At 45.2% G+C, this 20,567-nt stretch overlaps 1 protein-coding gene across 1 annotated transcript in view; it reads left to right on the top strand.

The window, feature by feature from the left end:
• The window catches only part of pola1 (polymerase (DNA directed), alpha 1), an 85,137-nt gene that overhangs the window by 22,019 nt on the left and 42,551 nt on the right, over positions 1-20,567 (top strand). The window contains exons 21-26 of the mRNA XM_056299836.1: positions 228-357; positions 987-1,106; positions 1,304-1,394; positions 1,544-1,668; positions 3,116-3,265; positions 5,419-5,541. Of these exons, the coding sequence (XP_056155811.1) occupies positions 228-357; positions 987-1,106; positions 1,304-1,394; positions 1,544-1,668; positions 3,116-3,265; positions 5,419-5,541 (739 nt within the window). The remainder of the gene's footprint in view (positions 1-227; positions 358-986; positions 1,107-1,303; positions 1,395-1,543; positions 1,669-3,115; positions 3,266-5,418; positions 5,542-20,567) is intronic.

Here is a 20,567-nt window from a genome sequence, read left to right as displayed (position 1 = left end):
TCCTTTGGGACGTCACCACAAGATGTCAAACAATTGGTAGTTGTGGCAAAACTAAGCACTGACCTGAATTGTAGTTAAGTCATTGTAAGAGGATGAAATCTACTACCCACATGTTTGTAATTTTTAAGTCAAAAATGTGGAAAAACTTTGACATGTATCATTGCACATCTTTTATCAGTCTAGATCCATAAATATTTAAAAGCTAAAGTGCATATGTATGATGTCAGTAACTCCCCTCACCTGCTGTACCTGCTGGAGCTGACCTGGACGGATGCCAAGCTGATCCTACAGATCATGTGTGAGCTCAATGTCCTGCCACTGGCTCTACAGATCACCAACATCGCTGGAAACGTCATGGTAAAACACAAAGATACCAGCCTTTCCTTGGCATTTATTTAGGCCTCTAGGGGCATCCGGGTAGCGCCGGGGTCTATTCCATTGCCTACCACCACGGGGGTCGCCGGTTCGAATCCCCGTGTTACCTCTGGCTTGGTCGGGCATCCCTACAGACACAATTGGCTGTGTCTGCAGGTGGGAAGCCAGATGTGGGTATGTGTCCTAGTTGCTGCACTAGCACCCCCTCTGATCGGTTGGGGCGCCTGTTCAGGGAGGAGGGGAAACTGGGGGGAATAGCATAATCCTCCCACGCGCTACGTCCCCCTGGCGAAATGCCTCACTGTCAGGTGAAAAGAAGCAGCTGGCGACTCTACATGCATTGGAGGAGGCATGTGGTAGTCTGCAACCCTCCCCGGCTCGGCAGAGTGGGTGGAGCAGTGACTGGCACGGCTCAGAAGAGTGGGGTAATTGGATGGGTACAACTGACAATTGGGGAGAAAAAGGGGGGGTTCACTAAATGGGGGGGGGGGCTTTAGACTAATTTCAGATTAGGACAGAAATAGGTTGGGATTGGCCAGGCTAAATATCTTTAGGTTTATTCCCAGCTTTTTGTTTCCGTCACCTGATTACCACGTTCCTGTGTTCTGCAGTCTCGTACACTGATGGGCGGTCGCGCTGAAAGGAACGAGTTCCTGTTGCTTCATGCCTTCCATGACAAGAATTACATTGTCCCCGACAAACCCTCTTTCAAGAAGGCTCAACAGGACGTGGTATGGCTGCACACACAACTCACACACTCTCTTGCACCTTTTCAGTTTTTTATCTTTTTGACCAAAAATAAGTAGGTACAATTTTCTTTTTTTTTTTCCTTGAGAGGAAATTTTGACTTGATGTTACTGTATTTTTGTGCTCAGCATCATGTTTCATGTTTAATTTTGTGGTCCTGGTCCTCTCTCTTATGACACAGGTGGAGGGAGAAGAGGATGTTGATGGTGGAAAAGGCAAGAAGAGGAAGAAGGCAGCCTATGCTGGTGGTCTGGTGCTGGACCCTAAAGTTGGTCAGTGTATATGTCTGTGTGTTTGGATTTAGACCTTTTTCCTTTGCCACTTCTGCTCCTTTCTCACTCTCCAATTATCTTTGTTTGACTGCCATATATATGCTTGTATTTACATTGCATAACCTTCAGCCGTATTTGTCCCCTGGCAGGATTCTATGATAAGTTTGTGCTGCTGCTCGACTTCAACAGTCTGTATCCCTCCATCATCCAGGAGTTCAACATCTGCTTCACCACTGTACAGAGAGAAGCCCACAATCCACATAAGAAAACTGAGGTGGGTAATGACAGTGTTGACCGTGTAAGTTATTGTTGCATAGTGTGTGAGCAGGAGTGTCCATGCATTCATCTCTATGGCTAGCTGTGACATAGTGAGGCCTGAAGCCCTGACATTAGAGGGCCTTGGTTTATGCTGTGGTGTGGGCAAGTGTTTAGTCCACTGAACTGTTGTTGAGCAAGATATTGCACCCCCTCACCCAAGTTTTATCGACTCTGATTTATGGCTGTCTAACTGTAGCCTTTGGTATCGTCCTTACCTGCTTTAAACAAGCTATGGTTCTGCATCTTTTGGAAAAAACAGATTCATCTCTAATTTGTCCTTGGCTTTCAAACATTCTTGAAAAGGTTGATCTTTACAGCTGCCACATTTTTTAATCAAAATGATATTGCATACAAATTCTAGGTGAAGGGTGTCATATAATACAGAATTCACCTTTTTGAAGGGTTGTAATGATTTATTTCTTGCTTTTGACTCTAGAAATTGTATTGTCTTGATGCTGCTGGACCTTTAGTGCTGCCTTTGATACAGCAGGTTGTATTATATATATTTGCTCGAGCACCTTAAAATTTTGGTCGGTGTTAGGGGACAGGCACTTAGCTGGTTCACCTCTTATCTTAGTTACAGAACCTACTCTGTCATTTGGACAATTTCTTCTACTCTGTGGTTAGTTTCTCCTGTGGGTTTCCACAAGTGTCCGTCCTCGGACAGTCTCTTCAATTTATATGCTTCCTCTAGGCCATGTTTTCCATGAAGGCAAGGTCTCCTTACTTTGCTGCATAGAGGATTTTCCCTTTTTCCTCCCATTTAACAATGACCAGCATAACCTCAAAGATCAAAGGGAATGTCTCCAAGATGAAATACTTGATGGCTCAAAACCTTTTCCAACTAAACTTGAGCAAAACTGAAATCAGTTTTGGCCCCCTTGAATCCGGGCAGTTTAGCCTCTCCACATTTGTCAGGTCCTGTTCCAAAAACCTTGGGGTGAATTTTGATTCCACTGTTGAATTTAAATTTGACAAACAGGCTAAAAATGAAAGCACACTGCAGGCAGCAAAGCCATTTGGCACTGCTGCCTGCATTCTTTCTGAATGAGAGAAATGTCCTTGAGTAAGTCACATAACTGTACCATTGGTACAGTAAATGGTCAAGAGTGAAAGGTTGTAGTTTTACTGCTGGGCAGCTCCCAGCTGTGAGCATTTGAAATTCTATTAATTTTAAAGAGGGCAGTGCTGAATAGAGAGCATATATGCTCTATATATTCACACACACACACACATTCCTTTCCCTGATTTTAAAAGAAGAAAAAAAAAGCGCATTTTTAATGCTTGAGGATTGGCATCATTTCATTTTTAGCGTTTTCTTTTTTTTTTATCCTATGAATTAAACCTTTTAAACTGAGAAAACTTCCTGGGCAATTTTTGGACCTTGTTTCCACGGTTAACAGGAGGACGAGCCCGAAGAGATTCCAGAGATTCCAGATGCAAACCTGGAGATGGGAATTCTGCCCAAGGAGATCAGAAAGCTGGTTGAACGCCGTAAACAGGTCAAACAGTTAATGAAACAACAGGACATCAACCCAGACCTCTACCTACAGGTAAATTTACACTCACACACACAATTATATCTGTCTTCACAAAAATGCAAATGCCAAACTCCTGTCTGTGTCTCTGACCAAGACAAGGAAAGGAGAACTGGAGTTGGTCCCCGGGCGCTGCAGCTGCCCACTGCTCCTATACAATAGGATGGGTTAAATACAGACGGCAAATTTCATTGTAACCTGTACAATAACAAATTAAAGGGCGTTTCATTTTTCAACATTTGAAAGTCAAAATTTCTTGTTCTAAGCAGCCTGCAAACTCTTGATATGCCTCAGATTACTTCGGTGTCTGCTGATCCCAGCTAAAATGACCAATTTGCTGAAAAATGGCGTGTATTTGAGGCTAGAATTATTATTTGGGTAGAAGGGGAAAAACACTGACATGGCCCATCTGGATGTGATATTAAACTGCTAAATAGTGCTGTAATAAATAACATTACCCGACCTCCCCTTGAGACACTAGTCCTGTCCAAATGGTGATTGACATGCTTATCGATAGTAACACACGTCCTCACATAAGTATGTGCATGTGCAAACGTGTGAATAAGGCTCCAAAGGAAGTTGATCCGATTGCAGTGGCAGTGTTTTTGCTTACACAAATGCCAACATGGTAACACTTCTGTCCCAGGCTTCATGAGTACACTACAGTTTATTTTGCTTTCAGCTAACTAGGGATGACAATAACCCCAATTGAAACGAACCATTCTGAACCTGCATTTTTTTTTTCCTTTGACAAAATTATACATTTTTCATCTCATATCAAAATGAACAAACTGAACAGAATCACCTCCTGAAACAAGCCGTTCTTGTCTCAGTCAGTTCAGTTAAGGGCTTTCGGTTGTGAGCGAACATGCAGGGATACACTCCACTCACTGAGTGAGTGATTCAAGTCATTCGTTCAGAGGCGGGCAAGACTGTTAAAAACCTTGTATAATAAATAGACATTAAGCTATGAACAAAAAACATTTAAAAGTCAAGCAATTAAGCTTCTTAACAATACTGTAATGGTGGTAGGAATTAGATTTTTTTTTTTTTTATCCAGTACTTTCAGTGTTTGTTTATAGAGTTTATGGAGTGGTTGTATACTTGCGTTGCTTGCCTGAGACCAAGTTGTGACACAGTATGGGAGATGGGATGGTATCATAGAGCGATGGTATTATATCACAAAATTGCTGCGTCTGTGCTCATTAGATTTCGTATAAATTTAAAATGAGCTAGGTTACGTTTGACAATCCCTGACATGTGTTTTTTTTTTAAAATCTCAACACCTTTTGTAGTGTACAATGCATGGTGAAACCTGAAAACCTGGAAAAAAGGGAGTGGCTGAGACTGTCTCACATCCCTTCCCTGCGAGGGAACAGTGCATGTTAAGTGATTCGTTCACTGAATGTACATTGTAAATGTGAGTCCTGAGTGATGCAGTCACTCAAGCCGCCCCGCTCCCTCTCTCTCATGTGTTGAAGTCTCGAAGTAAGAAGTAGTACCCGAAAATATACGCGCTGTACATAATAGGGTAGGACTTTGTTATAACAACTTTTAGTTTGCAGACTGTATTTTTATCCAGCTAAATTCTCAGCTCATTGGCTTATCCTTCGCACACCGCCATTCTCAGTTTGCTAGTTTGTGAGCTGAAGTGAACGTTGGGCTGTGTTTCAGTTCAGTGAGTGGGACTACGCAGTTGGAGCTCCGGTCAAGCACTGAACGATTCAGGAAATTAATCTTTTGAACCAATCTTTTTAATGAACCGATTCAGTACACTGTAAAGAACTGCTTTCCTGTTGTGAAGACCCACCCTACTGTGCCTCTGGTTGGCTAGTACTTGTTGCCTTTGTTGGTTAGATTGGTTAGGTTTAGGCATTAGGAGTGAGATGGTTAGGGTAAAAATGTAAGGGTCAGAGCCAATTGGGCAGAATAGGATGCAGTAGGATGTCTTCGCGGAATGCAGGTGGGAAAAAATAACACTATACACACACACACAACACATACAGAATTTCAGGCGTACTTGTGCGACCAATGAAAATGTTGAGTCACACTTGACAGATTTTGGTCACACCCTGGTGTGCGCGTATGTGTGTGCGCATACGTGTGTGTATGTAAAGGCATCTGTTTTGAATTCCTGGCCTTAATGAGTGTCTCTCCCCCTATCACAGTATGACATCCGTCAGAAGGCTCTGAAGCTGACTGCCAACAGTATGTACGGCTGCCTGGGATTCAGCTACAGTCGCTTCTACGCTAAGCCACTGGCCGCCCTGGTCACACACAAAGGCCGAGAGGTGAGACACACACACACACACACAAAGTATATTCAAACATAAACAGATCATACAAAAATGGGGGGAAATCCAGTCAAATACAAAGGGCTTAGAAGTAGACCATATCTCACACCTACACATAACATGCTCACACTTGCAAATACACACAGGCGGTTCCACGCAAACACAAGATCCAAGAGGTGAGCCAAACACCTCTGTACATGCTCACATAGACCCACAGCAAGAGTTGCCAATGATGAACACAAGGCACACAGCCCCAAGAGGACAGCTGATGGAAGTGTAAATCTTAAAACTACTTCCACACACAGCCACAAGAGGGCACTGTTTGATCAAATGTTGCAGTTTTAACTCCCTTAGTCCTCTGTCACCCTATTTCTCTCTCTCTTTCCCCGTTTTTTGCTCTTCCCGCCTTAATATTTCATCTCCTTTTCTTTTCCCATCTCTCGTTTTCTAAGCACCATTTTCATTATACTGTCCCCTTCCCATTCCTTCGTTTCTTTTTGTTTCCTCTTCACGGCTTGTGAAACTTGTTTAGTTAACAAAATGCCAATCTGGTGTACACATGTGGATACACAGCATCAGCATCTTAAGTGTTATTGGGTGATAAAATCTTTCCACATGCATACATAGAGCAACAGGAGTGCTTATACACATTTAAAACCAGAGCAAGGTGGAATGTGTAGTGCATGACATAAACAACTATTTTTGTGCAGTATGCCATTGTATGAGTAACTGAACACCACACACACACACACACACACACACACACACACACACACACACACACACACACACACACACACTCTCACCATGCCAGTAGTGGTGCTCATTTAATGAGCTCTAACAATACACCCACTCAAAGCACAGTGGCATTGGTCTTAGCCTCAGGGGAGCTCTTCATTATGATCCCTTTACACACACATTGTGTTCCTCTAATAGAGGGCAGGGCAGCAACTGTGTGCACGTGTTGTTTCGTGTGCCTCTAGACGTGCTCATTGTTCATTTGACAGGACTACATTGTTGGAGGTGTGCATTTACCTCATACAGGTGTAAGTTTCTGCGATTTCCGGGTTCGCTGCTTGTATACTTTTCAGCAATCTCAGGTAAATGGAATAAATGCCATTAATCCCCAGTTCCAAGGAGTAGCACCAGTCTCACCCAAACCTTAGGCTGTAGTTGCATTCTGAGATATTCTTGACACTGTTTTGTGTCTTGACTATAATCCCTGGGATCTGTGCTTTAAAATGCTTCTTTTCAGAGTTTCAGAGGCTTTAAAACGTTGTTTTCTTTGTAGTCTTTTTCCTCACCACAATTCTCTCTATCTCACTGGTGTCCATCTGAAACGAGCTCCTTATTTACTCTCTAGCTGGACTTAACAATGTTAAAGTGTCTCAGAAGCTGCCTCTGCACCCACTTAAGTTCATGCATTTCTTCACCCACAGTCCTGTTGGCAGTTGTACTGAGAGCAGTGGGGTCAGGGTGATATAAGTCCAAGACAAAGAGCAGATCCCACATTGGGGTGGTTGTAATTTTTAGCCAACCACATGAAACAATGATAGTAATTTGACAATGTATCTTCTGACAACAGCTGAATAAAGGAGTTATCCAGATTTGGTGCCTGAAATGTCACTAGTTCTGTGTGTACATGCTCAAATGTGGAGATTTATGACCAGGGTTGTTGTATCTCAACCCGGGTGAGGCTTCAAGGGAAGCCAGTCGTTTTAAAAAAAAGTTTGTTTGTCATTGCTTAATTTTAACCTGAAACCTACAGATGTCTGACTTTTGTTTAATGTCTTCCTTGACTTCCTTAATTTTGTTAGTGTGCCAAGGGGAGAGTTTAAAATAATATGATTATACCTGACACATTATAACTTGGGGCCCTTCTGCATAAATAGATTTTACTGGGTGCAGAGTGATATAAAACCATGGATCGAAGGGGGTGCCACATGAAGAAAGGTCACAAGCCAGACTTGAATCCACATCGTGGAGGCTACGTGGTATGCCCGTCAGCCTGCCGAGGCAGTGGGGTACCCTGCTTTGCTGCTACTTAGTGTTTTGTTTACTTTGTATCTATGATCCTAGATACATCTATTTATACTGCCTGTTCTGTGTGCAGGGCAAGCACGGCACCAGCCCTGCCCAAGTAAGATGTGCAGATAACCCTTGCATTTATGCCTGCCGAGATCTGCATACCATTGTTTATCTATTTATGGAGAGTTTTATTCCAGATTGCCGTGTAAGCATTTTGGGGAGAAATCAGGGGTTATCTTTTTATTTAGCGTTACCTTTTCAATAAGTGCCATATTTATTCTGATTTTATGCTTTCAGTCATCTTGTTAGTGAGGGTGCCACTTTTTTTGAAAGGTGCAAACCACTGTGCTTACTTCCCTTAAGACTTTCAGTCAAGGAATCCATCAAAGAGCCTATACCAAAGAGATTATGGGGCTTTTTTTTGCGTGTGTGTGTGTGGGGGGGGGGGGGGGGGGGCTAACCATGCCCTGAAAGGTGAGCTCGCTGGCTGCGCATGAAACACAGCCCTGCCTCGGCATCCACTTTCACAAACGCTCGAGCCAAGTGCATTGTGCCTGTGATAAGGTGGGTTTGAGTCTAGCCCATGGTGTTTGTATCTACTTTGTCATCTTCCTTGTCTCAGTTTTGGTGTACTAATTACACACATTATTCTCAAATCTGCACTGGAAAGCCTAACAGTGTATTGGTATTCCAGCCACTCTATTTTTCCCTTTTCCCCTTTGACACTTCATTTACTCCCTATATAGAGTTATGCTGATGAGTTCAGGGAATAGTTGGAAGGCAACAATTTTGACACTGCGCTTGAAGCCCCAGCGTTAAATTAAACGACTGCAGGCCAAGTAGTTCCTGGTAGTTTCCGACTGCAGTGAGCCAAAAAGGCCAGCTGGCGTTTATAGCAGGGTTTCCAGTGTATTTGTGGATATGGCCGTTTGCGCCCCCGCCCCCATTTTAATCGTCACATTTACACTCTACTTTCATATCATGATTTAGGAGGCTTTTTATTTTTATAATTGTAACATGTGCACCGACCGATATTCCGTTAGCAATGTAAATCCGTTCCACTGCCTCTTAAAGCTGACCCCTCATCTGTCAGGGTGTGTGTGTGTGTGTGTGTGTGTAATGTGCATATGTCCTGTGCACTTTCTGATTGGATGAACTCTCATCTTTCTCACACTCTTGTTTTAAGTTGCGCCCCCCCCCCCCCTCCTGGGGGATAGGGTCAGACCAGGGGCCACAGTGATTTTTTAGCCCAGGGAGGGGTTAAGATGAGGGGGCTTAAAAGGGGATGACAGACCCTTGGCTGTGGTTCTTCTGATCAAATTTGCCAAGTTAAGAGGGGAAAGCCCCCAGTTAGCTCCTCTCCCATGTGTGCAAGTCTGTTTCTGCTTGTCTGTCTACAGTAATGTGTTGTGTATTTAACTGTCTGCATATGTGTCAGTGTCTGTCCAGCTAATTCTGTGTAATTGTGTGTGTGTGTGTGCGTGTGTGTGTGTGAGATAACGGGGGGGGGGGGGTGTTCACGCCTGACAATGTGCGTGCACAAGTGTGTGAGCTACTGGCCGAACTCTGCCCTTTGTCGGGGAACCATTTGTTGTGGCCCTGCTCTGTCCTGGTATGTGTGGGTATTAGGGTGGGGGGTGATGGGTATTAGGAGGAAGGTGAAGGTTTAGTGTTACACATCCGAGGGTCCACCACAGATTGATGTCCCCCTCCTATACCCCCCACCTCCGCAGCGATTTATTTTGGGTTCTTTTGTATGTTGGCCAGAGAACACTTGGGGGCAGAAAGGAACATGCATGAAACATGGGGTACTTGCACATGCATTCTTTTAGTAGGTTGCCCGTATATTGCACCGTTTGTGGTCAGTTTGCTGCAGTTCCCTTCACCTTGGAAATAGCTAGAAATTAACCTAAAAAGCTAGGAGATTACCCGCAAAGGGCCTGAAGGAAGAGACAAAGTTGTGAGCCGTAGTCTGATTGTATGAGTTGCCAGGCTGCTGTTTGTCTTCATCCCAAATAAACGGCTAACCAAGGAAAAGGAGATGGTACGATGGAGAAAGTCCAGTCAGAGAAAAGTTGGGAGGAAAGTAAGTGTGGCTTTGCGCTGTGGTTTCTTAAATGTAGATTTGGGCCCAGCATGGCTCACAGGCATGCTTCTTCAGGGTGCTGGATCCAGGCACTATGATTACTAGCTAAAACACCATAGTGTGGGTCCTGCTTCTAAAAAGGAAGTACTTGTTTTTTTTGCATGAAACTCATGCCTTCAGCCTGTAGACACATTAAGAAAGAGCAGAAGAGAAAATGTGTGTGTGTGTGCGTGCACATTGCTAATCGAGGGATGTTAACACGAGTTAGTGGAGGCTGCTGATTGTTGCGGAATGCAGATTAGTTCAACCTTTGACCCTTTTGCCAGCAATTCTGACAACCCTCAGCAGGTGCGGGTGTATGTAGGTATAATTCTGTGTCTTTGTGTGTGTAAATGAGCTTGCGTTGTGTGTGTGTGTGTGTGTGTGTGTGTGTGTGTGTGTGTGTGTGTGTGTGTGTGTGTGTGTGTGTGTGTGTGTGTGTGTGTGTTTGTCTCTCTTTGGCATGTAGAAGCAATTCTTCTGTAATTGAGTCTCTGTCCTTGTGTTTAAAAACAGCCTGACAGGAGTTTGTAGTTGACGGTATTGGATGGCATGTGGAGTGAAGGATGGAAACAAGCTAGCTAGGGTCTCAGAGAAGAACGTGCGTGTGTGCGTGTGTGTGGTGACAGCAAAGGTTCACTTGGGTTAAACTTGTTTGTGTATGTGTAATTAAAGCTAAGTAAACATTATTGCCTCCTGTGGCCCTCACTCAAGTTCTGCATCACTGATGTTGTCATTTTTAGCTAAATTAGATTCAATAAATCAACCACTCAGTCTCATCTATTGCGCGTGTCGATTGGGTAAATCTATTAGAGTAATTATTGCCTACCCCTGTTTCCCTAATTTGGTTTCTATATTACCTCTGGTCTCTAAGACTCACAGGTCATTTCAGATTTCCCTGAATTAGATGTAAGATCACATAAGCCAGCCTACCCAGTTGAGAGTACATCTGGGGGATACAAGGGCCAGCATATTTCCACAGTCCCCTAGTCCTTTTAAAGAGCAGGCTTTACTCCTGATAGGAGTGGACTTAACAAATAGTCACATGGGACCAGCGCTGCTATTTCGGCTACATTAGCTTGTCTGAGAGAGCCAACTGCAGGCAGAACAAGGTTTCAGAATCTAAACTGCGAGTTCAGTAGCATGTACTAATGAGGCCACCTGAGACTTGCCTAATAGCAAAGATTATGACTGATAATAGATTGATCTGGCTTATGGCTAGTCCTCATCAGGGTCATTACTAATTATGTCTTTGAAACTATTTTGCACTTTTTTCCCCACTTTAATCCTGTTCTTGTGAGGCCTTTGTTTTTTTCTATTTCTTCTCATTATCTTTTATCCTGTGAAGGAATTTGTAAACATTGTGCGAGAAAAGTCATAGTTGTATTATTATCATTATTGTAAGGTTTTAATGGCCTGGGTAATTAACAAACAGTTTAATATGGACAGACAAGACGATCTGTACAGGGCATTTTCAAATGTCTTCTAAACAGATTTCCTTTGATAAAATTATTTTTTTTTGTTTTGGTATTTTTACCTTTTTTTTAATTGGAACATTGATAGTGAAAGGCAGACAGGAAATGAGAGCGAGAAACAGAGGGGCAGATATGACTTGCAACGAAGGTTGCCAGCTGGAATCGAACCGGCGATGTTTGCGGCCATGCGGTATGCACTGTAACCATTCAGCTACCGAGGTGCCCCCCGAAAAAATTATTTTTTGAAATTGCCTGCCTTTTTAACCTGAAATAGATTTGACAGGCCAATTTAATGAACTTGATTGCTTATTTAGACTGCTTGTCAACTGGGCTGCATTAAAAACGTCAAGAAGGCTTCAGCAGTGCAAAGGCGGTCTGAACGCTAATTTTGTTGTTCTCGCTCTTTTCTAGCAGCCCACCTGCGGTTCCTTCTCCATTTGTTGGTATACACTGCATTTATCTGTTTTGGGGGCAAATGGGCAGTGTTTTAGGATCTCGGACAGTGACTGAACCAATTAGTAACTGGTGGTATGATTGACTCGTTAAGGTTACTAAAGCATGCCTTTAGTTCGGTTCACAGATCTTCCGTTTCTCGCTGAGCAATAGTAATGGGGGTTTCTAATTGTTTAACCTTGATACATTGGGTACTTGCATTCAAATCAGTATCGCTAAAACCTCGTGGACGCTTCAGTGTCTGCCCAAGTGCCTTGCATCGACTTTGAGGTGAGCGTGGTTGTTTACCTTCATGCATTCATGAAGCACTCGTGTGTGTCCCGCAGGGCAGTGTTGCATCAACAAAATCAAATTACAAAGGAATAGCTGAAAAAAATATCTAGAAAATAAGCAAATTGGAGCATAAACTCTGCATGTAGCTCTTATTTTGTTTTGTTCTGCATTGTGTTATTTTGTGTTTTTTTTCTTGTGTTTTGTGGTGCGTTTGTATACTGTGTCAGCAGCTCCTTTGTCCAAACTACTGTTTAACTTCTGGATTCACGTCTCGCTAGTTGCTACCAGATACCCCCCCCCCCATTTTCTCCCCAGTTGTACTTTGCCAACTACCCTATTTTCCGAGCCGTCCCGGTCTCTCCTCCACCCCCTCTGCCGAGCCGGGGGGGGTTGCAGACTACCACATGTCTCCTGTCATACATGTGGAGTCGCCTGCCGCTTCTTTTCACCTGACAGTGAGGAGTTTCACCAGGGGGACGTAGCGCGTGGGAGGGTCACGCTATTCCCCACAGTTCCCCCTCCCCCCTGAACAGGCGCCCCGACCGACCAGAGGAGGCGCTAGTACAGCGACCAGGACACATACCCACATCCGGCGTCCCACCCACAGACACAGCCAATTTTGGCTGTAGGGACGCCCGACCAAGCCGGAGTAACACGGGGATTTGGACCGGCGATCCCTGTGTTGGTATGCAACGGAATAGACCGCCACGCGACCCAGACACCCCCAGCTATCACATATTCTGTGATCAACCAATAGGGGTTGGTAGTGTTGCAGCTGTGGTGCACGTGCCTTTGAAACTGTGAGGGTGTACACATGGAATGTTTGATAATGTGTAAGAGAATTGGCATCGGCTTGGTGTCTGACATTAAAGCTGACGAGACTGATTTGTTACCATGGCAAAGGTGATGTCATTGGTCTGAATAGTCCTCTATCGTTTGCCCTAAACGTGCCATCTTGCTTTGTCGTATGCTCCATCCCCACATGCGAAAAATCCTGGTTTTGTATGTCACCTTTATTCTCCAGTTACTGAGGTTCTTTTTACTACAGAAGATGCACTTAATACAGCAGGACCTGCCCATCAAGCCTTTCAGCCACAGTGGTTGTAAGTGACCAGACAATGGTGCGTTGTTGTCATTCAAGAGTTATTTTCGATGCGCCGCAGCATGTGTGATCTTTTGCCGGTTGTATTAAATCAGGCACAGCTCTAAAACAGATTGATCCTCTGTGCAGCAGTCATCAGAACACAGCAATGGCATCTGCCGAGACAGGTGTGTGCATGCACGAATCTGCATGTAAAATCACTTTTTATGTTGGCGGGTATTCTTATTCCGTATTACTGTGTGTAAATGGGTGGCCACGGTGTGTGTATGATCAAGACTGGAACAGTCTGGCTCCAGTTCTTTATCTCATTGAGTGTGTGAGATCTTGTCAGTGGAAAAAGGCCTTGTGTGTGTGTGTGTGTGTGTGTGTGTGTGTGTGTGTGTGTGTGTGTGTGTGTGTGTGTGTGTGTGTGTGTGTGTGTGTGTGTGTGTGTGTGTGTGTGTGAGTGTAAGAGAGAGAGGGAGCGTGCACGCCTGCAAGTGCCCGCTCATGCACCTGTGTACATGTGGTGGATCCTCCCCCCGCCCTTGTCTTGACAGTGGTGTCTTCTTCCGAACGTTCCGAACTATTTCAGGCAGCAGACTGTCATCCCCCAGGATGTTTTTGGGATGAATGTTTTTTAAGACAATTGTCACCAGTCCCCCTGGCTCTTTTTACAAGGGCCCTTTGCCATGTTAAGGTTTAACATGCCGCCTCTGATCTGCTGATCTGCAACAGGGGGTGGATGGGTGTGTGTATTTTGCTGGTTGGGTGGTTCAAAGTTGGGAAATGATGGAGCTGGTACGTGGCGGGGTGCCCTCAGGCAAGCAACTGGCTCTTCTGTCCATCGTTCCATTTGTCTTTTCATCCTTCCTGCTGTCTGTCTATCCCCCATCAATCCATCCTGACAAACGTCTAAGCAAGCAGAGGAATTACGAGTAAAATCCTTATTCAAGTTGACAGCCTGGCAACAGTCAGAAAACCTCCGTTGGTGAGGAGGGAGGCTGTTCGGATTAAATTAAAGAACACATAAGACACATGACACCAAGGCACACAGATCCCATACAGACAAGGCCAACAGATAGCAACAGAACAGCTGGGAAAAGGCGGGCATCACAACAAGGCAGAAACACTCGTCAATTAGCATGACAGGCCACAATAAACGGTGCCGCTAATGGGTGCGACTCATGCACAGGCACACAGGTGCACTTGCAAAGACGTCAGCAGTACACAGCAAAATGTGCTTAACGGAAAACCAAAGGAACAACGAGCATAAAGCTAGCTCCTTATTAGGAAGTAGTTGAACATTTCCGTTGATCCTGACCCCGTATCAGAGAGAGACGTGAATTTGTGTTTTAAAATTGGCATGAACTTTATTTTTATTTTAGATGAATTGATAGATTGACGGACGGGGATGATACGTTTAAGTGACACTACAGTGTAAGTAAGAATGAAACATATACTGGGCATCCGGGTGGCGTGGCGGTCTATTCAGTTGCCTACCAACACGGGGATTGGCAGTTTGCATCCTCGTGTTACCTCTGGTTTGGTCGGGTGTACCTACAGACACAATTGGTCATATCTGCGGGTTGGAAGCCGGATGTGGGTATGTGTCCTGGTCGCTGCTCTAGCGCCTCCTCTGGTCAGTTGGGGCGCCTGTTCGAGGGGGAGTGGGAACTGGGGGGAATAGCGTGATCCTCCCACGCACTACGCCCCCCCCCAGCGAAACTCCTCACTGTCAGGTGAAAAGAAGCGGCTGGTGACTCCACATTTATGGGAGGAGGCATGTAGTAGTCTGCAGCCCTCCCCGGATCGGCAGAGGGGGTGGAGCAGCGACCGGGCCAGCTTGGAAGAGTGGGGTGATTGGCCAGGTACAATTGCGGGGGGGAAAGAATGAAACATAAAGCGGACTGGCAGACGAACTACAGTCATGGGAAAGTTAGAATGCATTTGGTAGCATTTGAAGAGCAGAGATGGGAAACGCTGTAATAGTAGGAAGGAAGGAGAAAGTGGGAGAACGATAGAAGGGGTGGGAAAAGTGTGAAACTTTATTAAGTGAGGCCTGACCTTGACAGATTGAAGCTGTCAGACATCATACTAAACTTTACAGGCTATCGGTCAGGACCAAGATAATCACACTTGGAATCCAAGAGATGTCGATGTAGTTATTAGGATTTTATTTAAGCCCATACTCCTTATGAAATAGAAGAAGTTGATATAATCAGATGTTTTGAAGGCAGGAATGTAGTGGTATCCATGGCCAAGGCCATTTAAATAGGAAACTTGGCACAAACCTAGCAAGACAAACCTTAAAGCAAAAAAGAAATAAAGTAAAAGTAATATATGAGCTGTCTTTTGAAGTACAAATTATTTTGAATGAGCTGGCATCTGCTGTACACTAGCTGGCACGCCCCATCCTTTGAATGATTGGGACAAATCCCGACTACACACGTCCTGATGTGCCCTAGAGCAGTTCATTTGCAGGTTAAACGCTTTGAGATGAGCTCAACGATCAGTGAAATCGGGGGCGTCTGGGTAGCGTAGCGGTGTATTCCGTTGCCTATCAACACGGGGATCGCCAGTTCGAATCCCCATGTTACCTCCGGCTTGGTTGGACGTCCCTACAGACACAATTAGCCGTGTCTGTGCAGGTGGGAAGCCGCAGACATGGCCTCCTCTGGTCGGTTGGGGCGTCTGCTCGGGGGGGAGGGGTAACTGGGGGAATAGCGGGATCCTCCCACGCGCTAGGTGCCACTGGTGAAACTCCTCACTGTCAGGTGAAAAGAAGTGGCTGGCGACTCCACATGTATCGGAGGAGGCATGTGGTAGTCTGCAGCCCTCCCCGGATCGGCAGAGCGGGTGGAGCAGTGATCAGGATGGCTCGGAAGAGTGGGGTAATTGGCCAAAAATACAATTGAGGGGGAAAAATGGGGGGGCGAGGGGGGGGGACAATCAATGAAACCAATCAGACATTTCCACGGGGTTTGTTTTCCTGGTTTGCTGAGGATTTGAAAGCGCTTGGCATTTATTTATTTATTTGTTCATTCATTTTGTTTACTTGAATGCGTCCTTATTAACGCCAGTAACATATTAGTTTGGGCTTATTAGTTCTAATTAATGGGGGTCATTTCTACTACTAACGGGGATTACACGGGGCTTTGACCATGACTTGGTTGTGTAAAAGTGCTTTCATGTAACGGCAAGTAACATGAGTCCTCTGTCAAGCTTTTTCAGTTGTTTCGGGCTATGAGTGGCATGCACGGTGGTGAGTAGACAGTCATCAGCGGGACGATGTATACACCAACATGTGCACACACACACACACACACACACACACACACACACACACACACACACACATCCTTCCCCCAAGGATCTCTGTGTGGATATGTGCGTGTGTGTGTGTGTTTGTGTGTTGGTATGTGTTTAAAAGATGAGAGCTTTTTGACGGACTGGCAGTCAGACACACGTAATGCACTGGCCGTTGTGCGCACACACACACATTCCGGAGTCATGGTCAAATGACTTGTCTTTCACGGGCGTCATTCTTTTGAGCTTGTCCGTCCGGCAGTAACCGACGGCATATGGAAAACCTGTCCGAATGAGTCCGCACATCAATTACATCAACACATTCTCACCTTGCTCTCTTCCCTCTCTCGCCTCGCCCTCGCCCCTCCTCTCGCTCCACATCCCCCCCCCCTTACCCTCCCTTCATCACTCCTCTCTTCCCTCCGTTCTCTGATGATCGGCGCCTTTTCTTCTTCCTCCCTCTCGCCTTTCTTGGTTCTCTTGGCAATGTGTTAAGGCCCGATTACAGTTAAAGGTCCTTGGTTTAAAATACAGGTCAAAATTGAACCCTTGAACCCCTCATATCAACAGGAAGGTTGACTATGAACAGACGTGTTCATACTCCACGCGGGGGCCTGAGGATCTAAGTTGCTTTAAGAGGGAGGATTATACGCAGCTATGTCCTGCCCGCTGTAACCAACTGCTCTTACATTTTTACCAAGTTAGCTGCTGTGCTCAAACAGTTGGGATCTTGGGCGCCTCGCTAAGCGGCTCTAATGGTGGTCTGGATTTGTTTTGATTTGTTTTTGTTTTTTCTCCCCTTGGTCAATTTTTTTCATTTCAGGGATGTAACTATGGCCACATATATTTTTTTAAAAAAAAGAAGTTCAAACGTCCCCTTTTAAGTCGTCCAACCCCAACCCTTATTCACCACCATCTTACAAAGACAGTCTATCCGAACCAGGATATGGTGGAGGTAACAGTATTGACCAGGGGATCCCAAAGTGTTTTCATGCCATGACTTACCTGTAGAGATGCTTTTTGGACTGGGACCCACCAAATATAGTGTTGTTCTGGAATATAAGCAGAACATTGCATTGTGTTCAGTGACACAGAAAGCATAGTAAATGTTTTCTATTCGTTTATATTTAATTAAAAAAAAGCTATTTGAGCAGATAAAGCAAAGTGAATGTGCATTTTTTTTTTCTTCTCCAAGCAGTTTTTGCTTATTATGAAGACCCCGTGACCTACTCAACCCCCTGCTGCGTTGCAGGTTGCAGCCTGTAGTTTGAAGCCCACTGGTACAGGCCAAATAGGGTGCACTTAATATATCACACAGTCTTCGTACTCATTCGACAAATCGTTGAACTAAGAGCTCTTTTGCGGCCAAACTTTGAACTCGCCCAACCGAATGGAGACTGCAAGGTCTACCGTACTCAACGTTTACTGAACGTTTTGCATATAATGTTGTTTCGGAGACTATAATGTCCTTTTGGAATTGTGCGCATTTGTTATGTTTTGGAGTTTGCTTTTTGGATTTGGGCACTTTATTCCGTTTTGGAGCCTAATGCGGTATTGGAGGTGCGCACTTTATTTTTGGGGACCCGCTATGCCTTGTTTGAATTATGCACTTTATTTTGTTTTGCAGACCCCCCCCCCCTTCTCCCCAATTGTACTTGGCCAATTACCCCACTCTTCTGAACCGTCCCGGTCGCTGCTCCACCCCCTCTGCTGATCCGGGGAGGGCTGCAGGCTACCACATGCCTCCTCCGATACATGTGGAGTCGCCAGCTGCTTCATTTCACCTGACAGTGAGGAATTTCACCAGGGGACGTAGCACATGGGAGGATCACGCTATTCGAGTGTGATGTCCGAGTCGGGACATCACACAGTGCGGGCTGGAACAATAGTGCAGGGTCCTGTTTATTATTATTATTATTATAAAATAAGACAGGCCGCTCTGATGGCGGAGCGGAATGAACCGCCATTCTTGCAGTCCGCTCGTCACGTGGCTGGGAGGTTTGTATCCCAGACTCGCCGTAACCAGTCACGGCCAGAGCGTCCACGAGGTAAGGCATTCATCAGGCCACCCTTACCCGAGGGATAGTGAGTGTAGATCGGTGTAGTGTTCGGGGACTCGTCGTTCTCCAGCGACCCCCTCTGGCCCATCCCAGCGTGTAAAATAGCGAGAGCAGCCAACACAAGTTTGTAGGAAGCTGGTGTTACGACTATCTCCTTCCTGTGGAAACGTGAGCCAGGGGAGTTATTCGACAAGAGTTCCGGCCATATGCCATTGGGTTAATCGGCTGGGATAAGGAGAAAAACTAGAAATACATTTAAGAAAAAACAAAGACAAAAACAATTATCTTAGAATTATTTTGTATATCCCTCAGTAATTCTAGAGCTGGGATCACCAGTGGATAGAGTTCTGTTTTTGGAAATGATATGCCGGCTCTGAATCTGTTATTATCATTTCAGTATTATTTCAATATTGGCTTTTTATGTTTATTTATAATTCCTTTAGGCTAATAAGGCTACCGGGTAGAATGCAGTCAGTCCACTGTGGCCAATTTAGTTCATCTAGAGATAACATGCAGGTTTATTTTTTTCCCCTGCGACTGATCGATTGATTTTCTTTGGTTGACTACAGTCCTAAGTAATGGTTATAATGCCTGGTCATGTGGCGGTATCTAACGCTGAGCTCTAACCTTCTTAGATGCAGTCTAGGAAATAGTTTATATATTTGCTGAGATATGACTCGTTCACCACCTTCACCCATAAAGCATATTCTCCTGGACATTCCCGTACTGTACATGTAAAAGAGCCCACTATTCCATGGGGGCAGAAAGGGCGGTATTGGTAAGGTATATATGCCTCATCTGATGTCTTATCTTGGGAGTTGGACAAGTCCTGTGACAGCTTTTCAAATGGGTATATCGATGATTTGGGTTTTTAGAAGCCTCAACGATATCATCTCATATCGTAGTGGTCTTGTGAACCTTCCCTGCCATCAGACGTTCCCAGTCCATCCTGACATGCAGCAGAGAGACGTTTTACCCTGAGGCCTGTCTCTCAGGACTCGGGGCAACTGTTGTCTGAGTTGTAACAGTGGCAGAACCTGGATTAGCTCGTTGCTTCTGTCTCCCTCCTCAGGCTCATTTCATCTATCTTTTCCTCCTATTTGCCTGCTCTCCTAAACTGGCAGCAGACACCATACTTTTGTCTGCATAAAGGCTCAGCGGCGCCAATTAGTGCTTGTGTTCCCCACTCATGATTTGTGTGTGCCATGATCACATGCGAGTGTGTGGTGTTGTGAGACCTTGACCTTGACTGTAGTCCCTAATAGAGGAGGCTGATCTGTAATGGCTCAAACACCCCCAGCCCCCCAACCCCAGTACAGTGGTATGTAGCAGCCCATAAAGCATGCTTAAGTCCCACTCTGGTTTCAGAGCAGAGGAACCCCACCACCACCACTCCATCACCCCCCTACTCACACTCTGAAATAGCCACGTCCTTGTCCTGGCACAGCCCTCTGTGTGTGTGTGTGTGTGTGTGTGTGTGTGTGTGTGTGTGTGTGTGTGTGTGTGTGTGTGTGTGTATGTAAGAGAGAGAGAGAGAGAGAGAGCGCTCACCAGGGTTTGATTGAGGGGCAGATTGCCAGTGACAGGTCACACTGCGTTCTGTCCCTCCAACCCCCTCTAGATTAGCAACCCCAACTCCTCCACCCCTCAGGGGCCCCCACCTGTTAGGATCCCTCTGCTGTAGAGGTCTCGCTCTCAAACTGTGGACAATGGTGGACAACCCACTTTAGCAGCTTTCTCTCAGTTGTCTGTCATTTGCCCTGTAGGTGATAAAGGCCTTTAGGTGGGAGAGAGAGAGAGAGAGAGAGAGAGAGAGAGTGAGTGTGTGTGTGTGGGGGGGGGGGGTACAGTGGGTTGAATGCCCTTTCGCAGCTCGGTCTTCTAATTGGCAACTTAGCCAATTATCCCCCATTTAACAGCAAGTCACCTGCTCTGTTCTCTTGTTCCCGAATCTGCACACACACTCAGACTAAATCAAAAGGAACATTTAGCTTAGAAGGCCATCGGGGCCTGAGCACCGAGTAGTAAGAAGGCCCTGTTGTATTTGTAGGGATTGTTATTATTATTATTATTATCATTTATTGTTATTATTTTTATCATTATTCTGTATTCAAATGTATTTTTGAAATGCTAGGGGTACTCGAAAACTCACGAAACTTTGCGCATGTATCAGAAGTGGCCAACATTGGTATCTGATATGGCTCTTGTGCTTGGAGGGG

Source organism: Lampris incognitus, chromosome 19, assembly GCF_029633865.1.
Source record: "Lampris incognitus isolate fLamInc1 chromosome 19, fLamInc1.hap2, whole genome shotgun sequence".
NCBI classification, from domain to species: Eukaryota; Metazoa; Chordata; class Actinopteri; order Lampriformes; family Lampridae; genus Lampris; species Lampris incognitus.
Note: the sequence above shows the minus strand (reverse complement) of the source record. Positions and strands in the feature narration are given on the sequence as shown.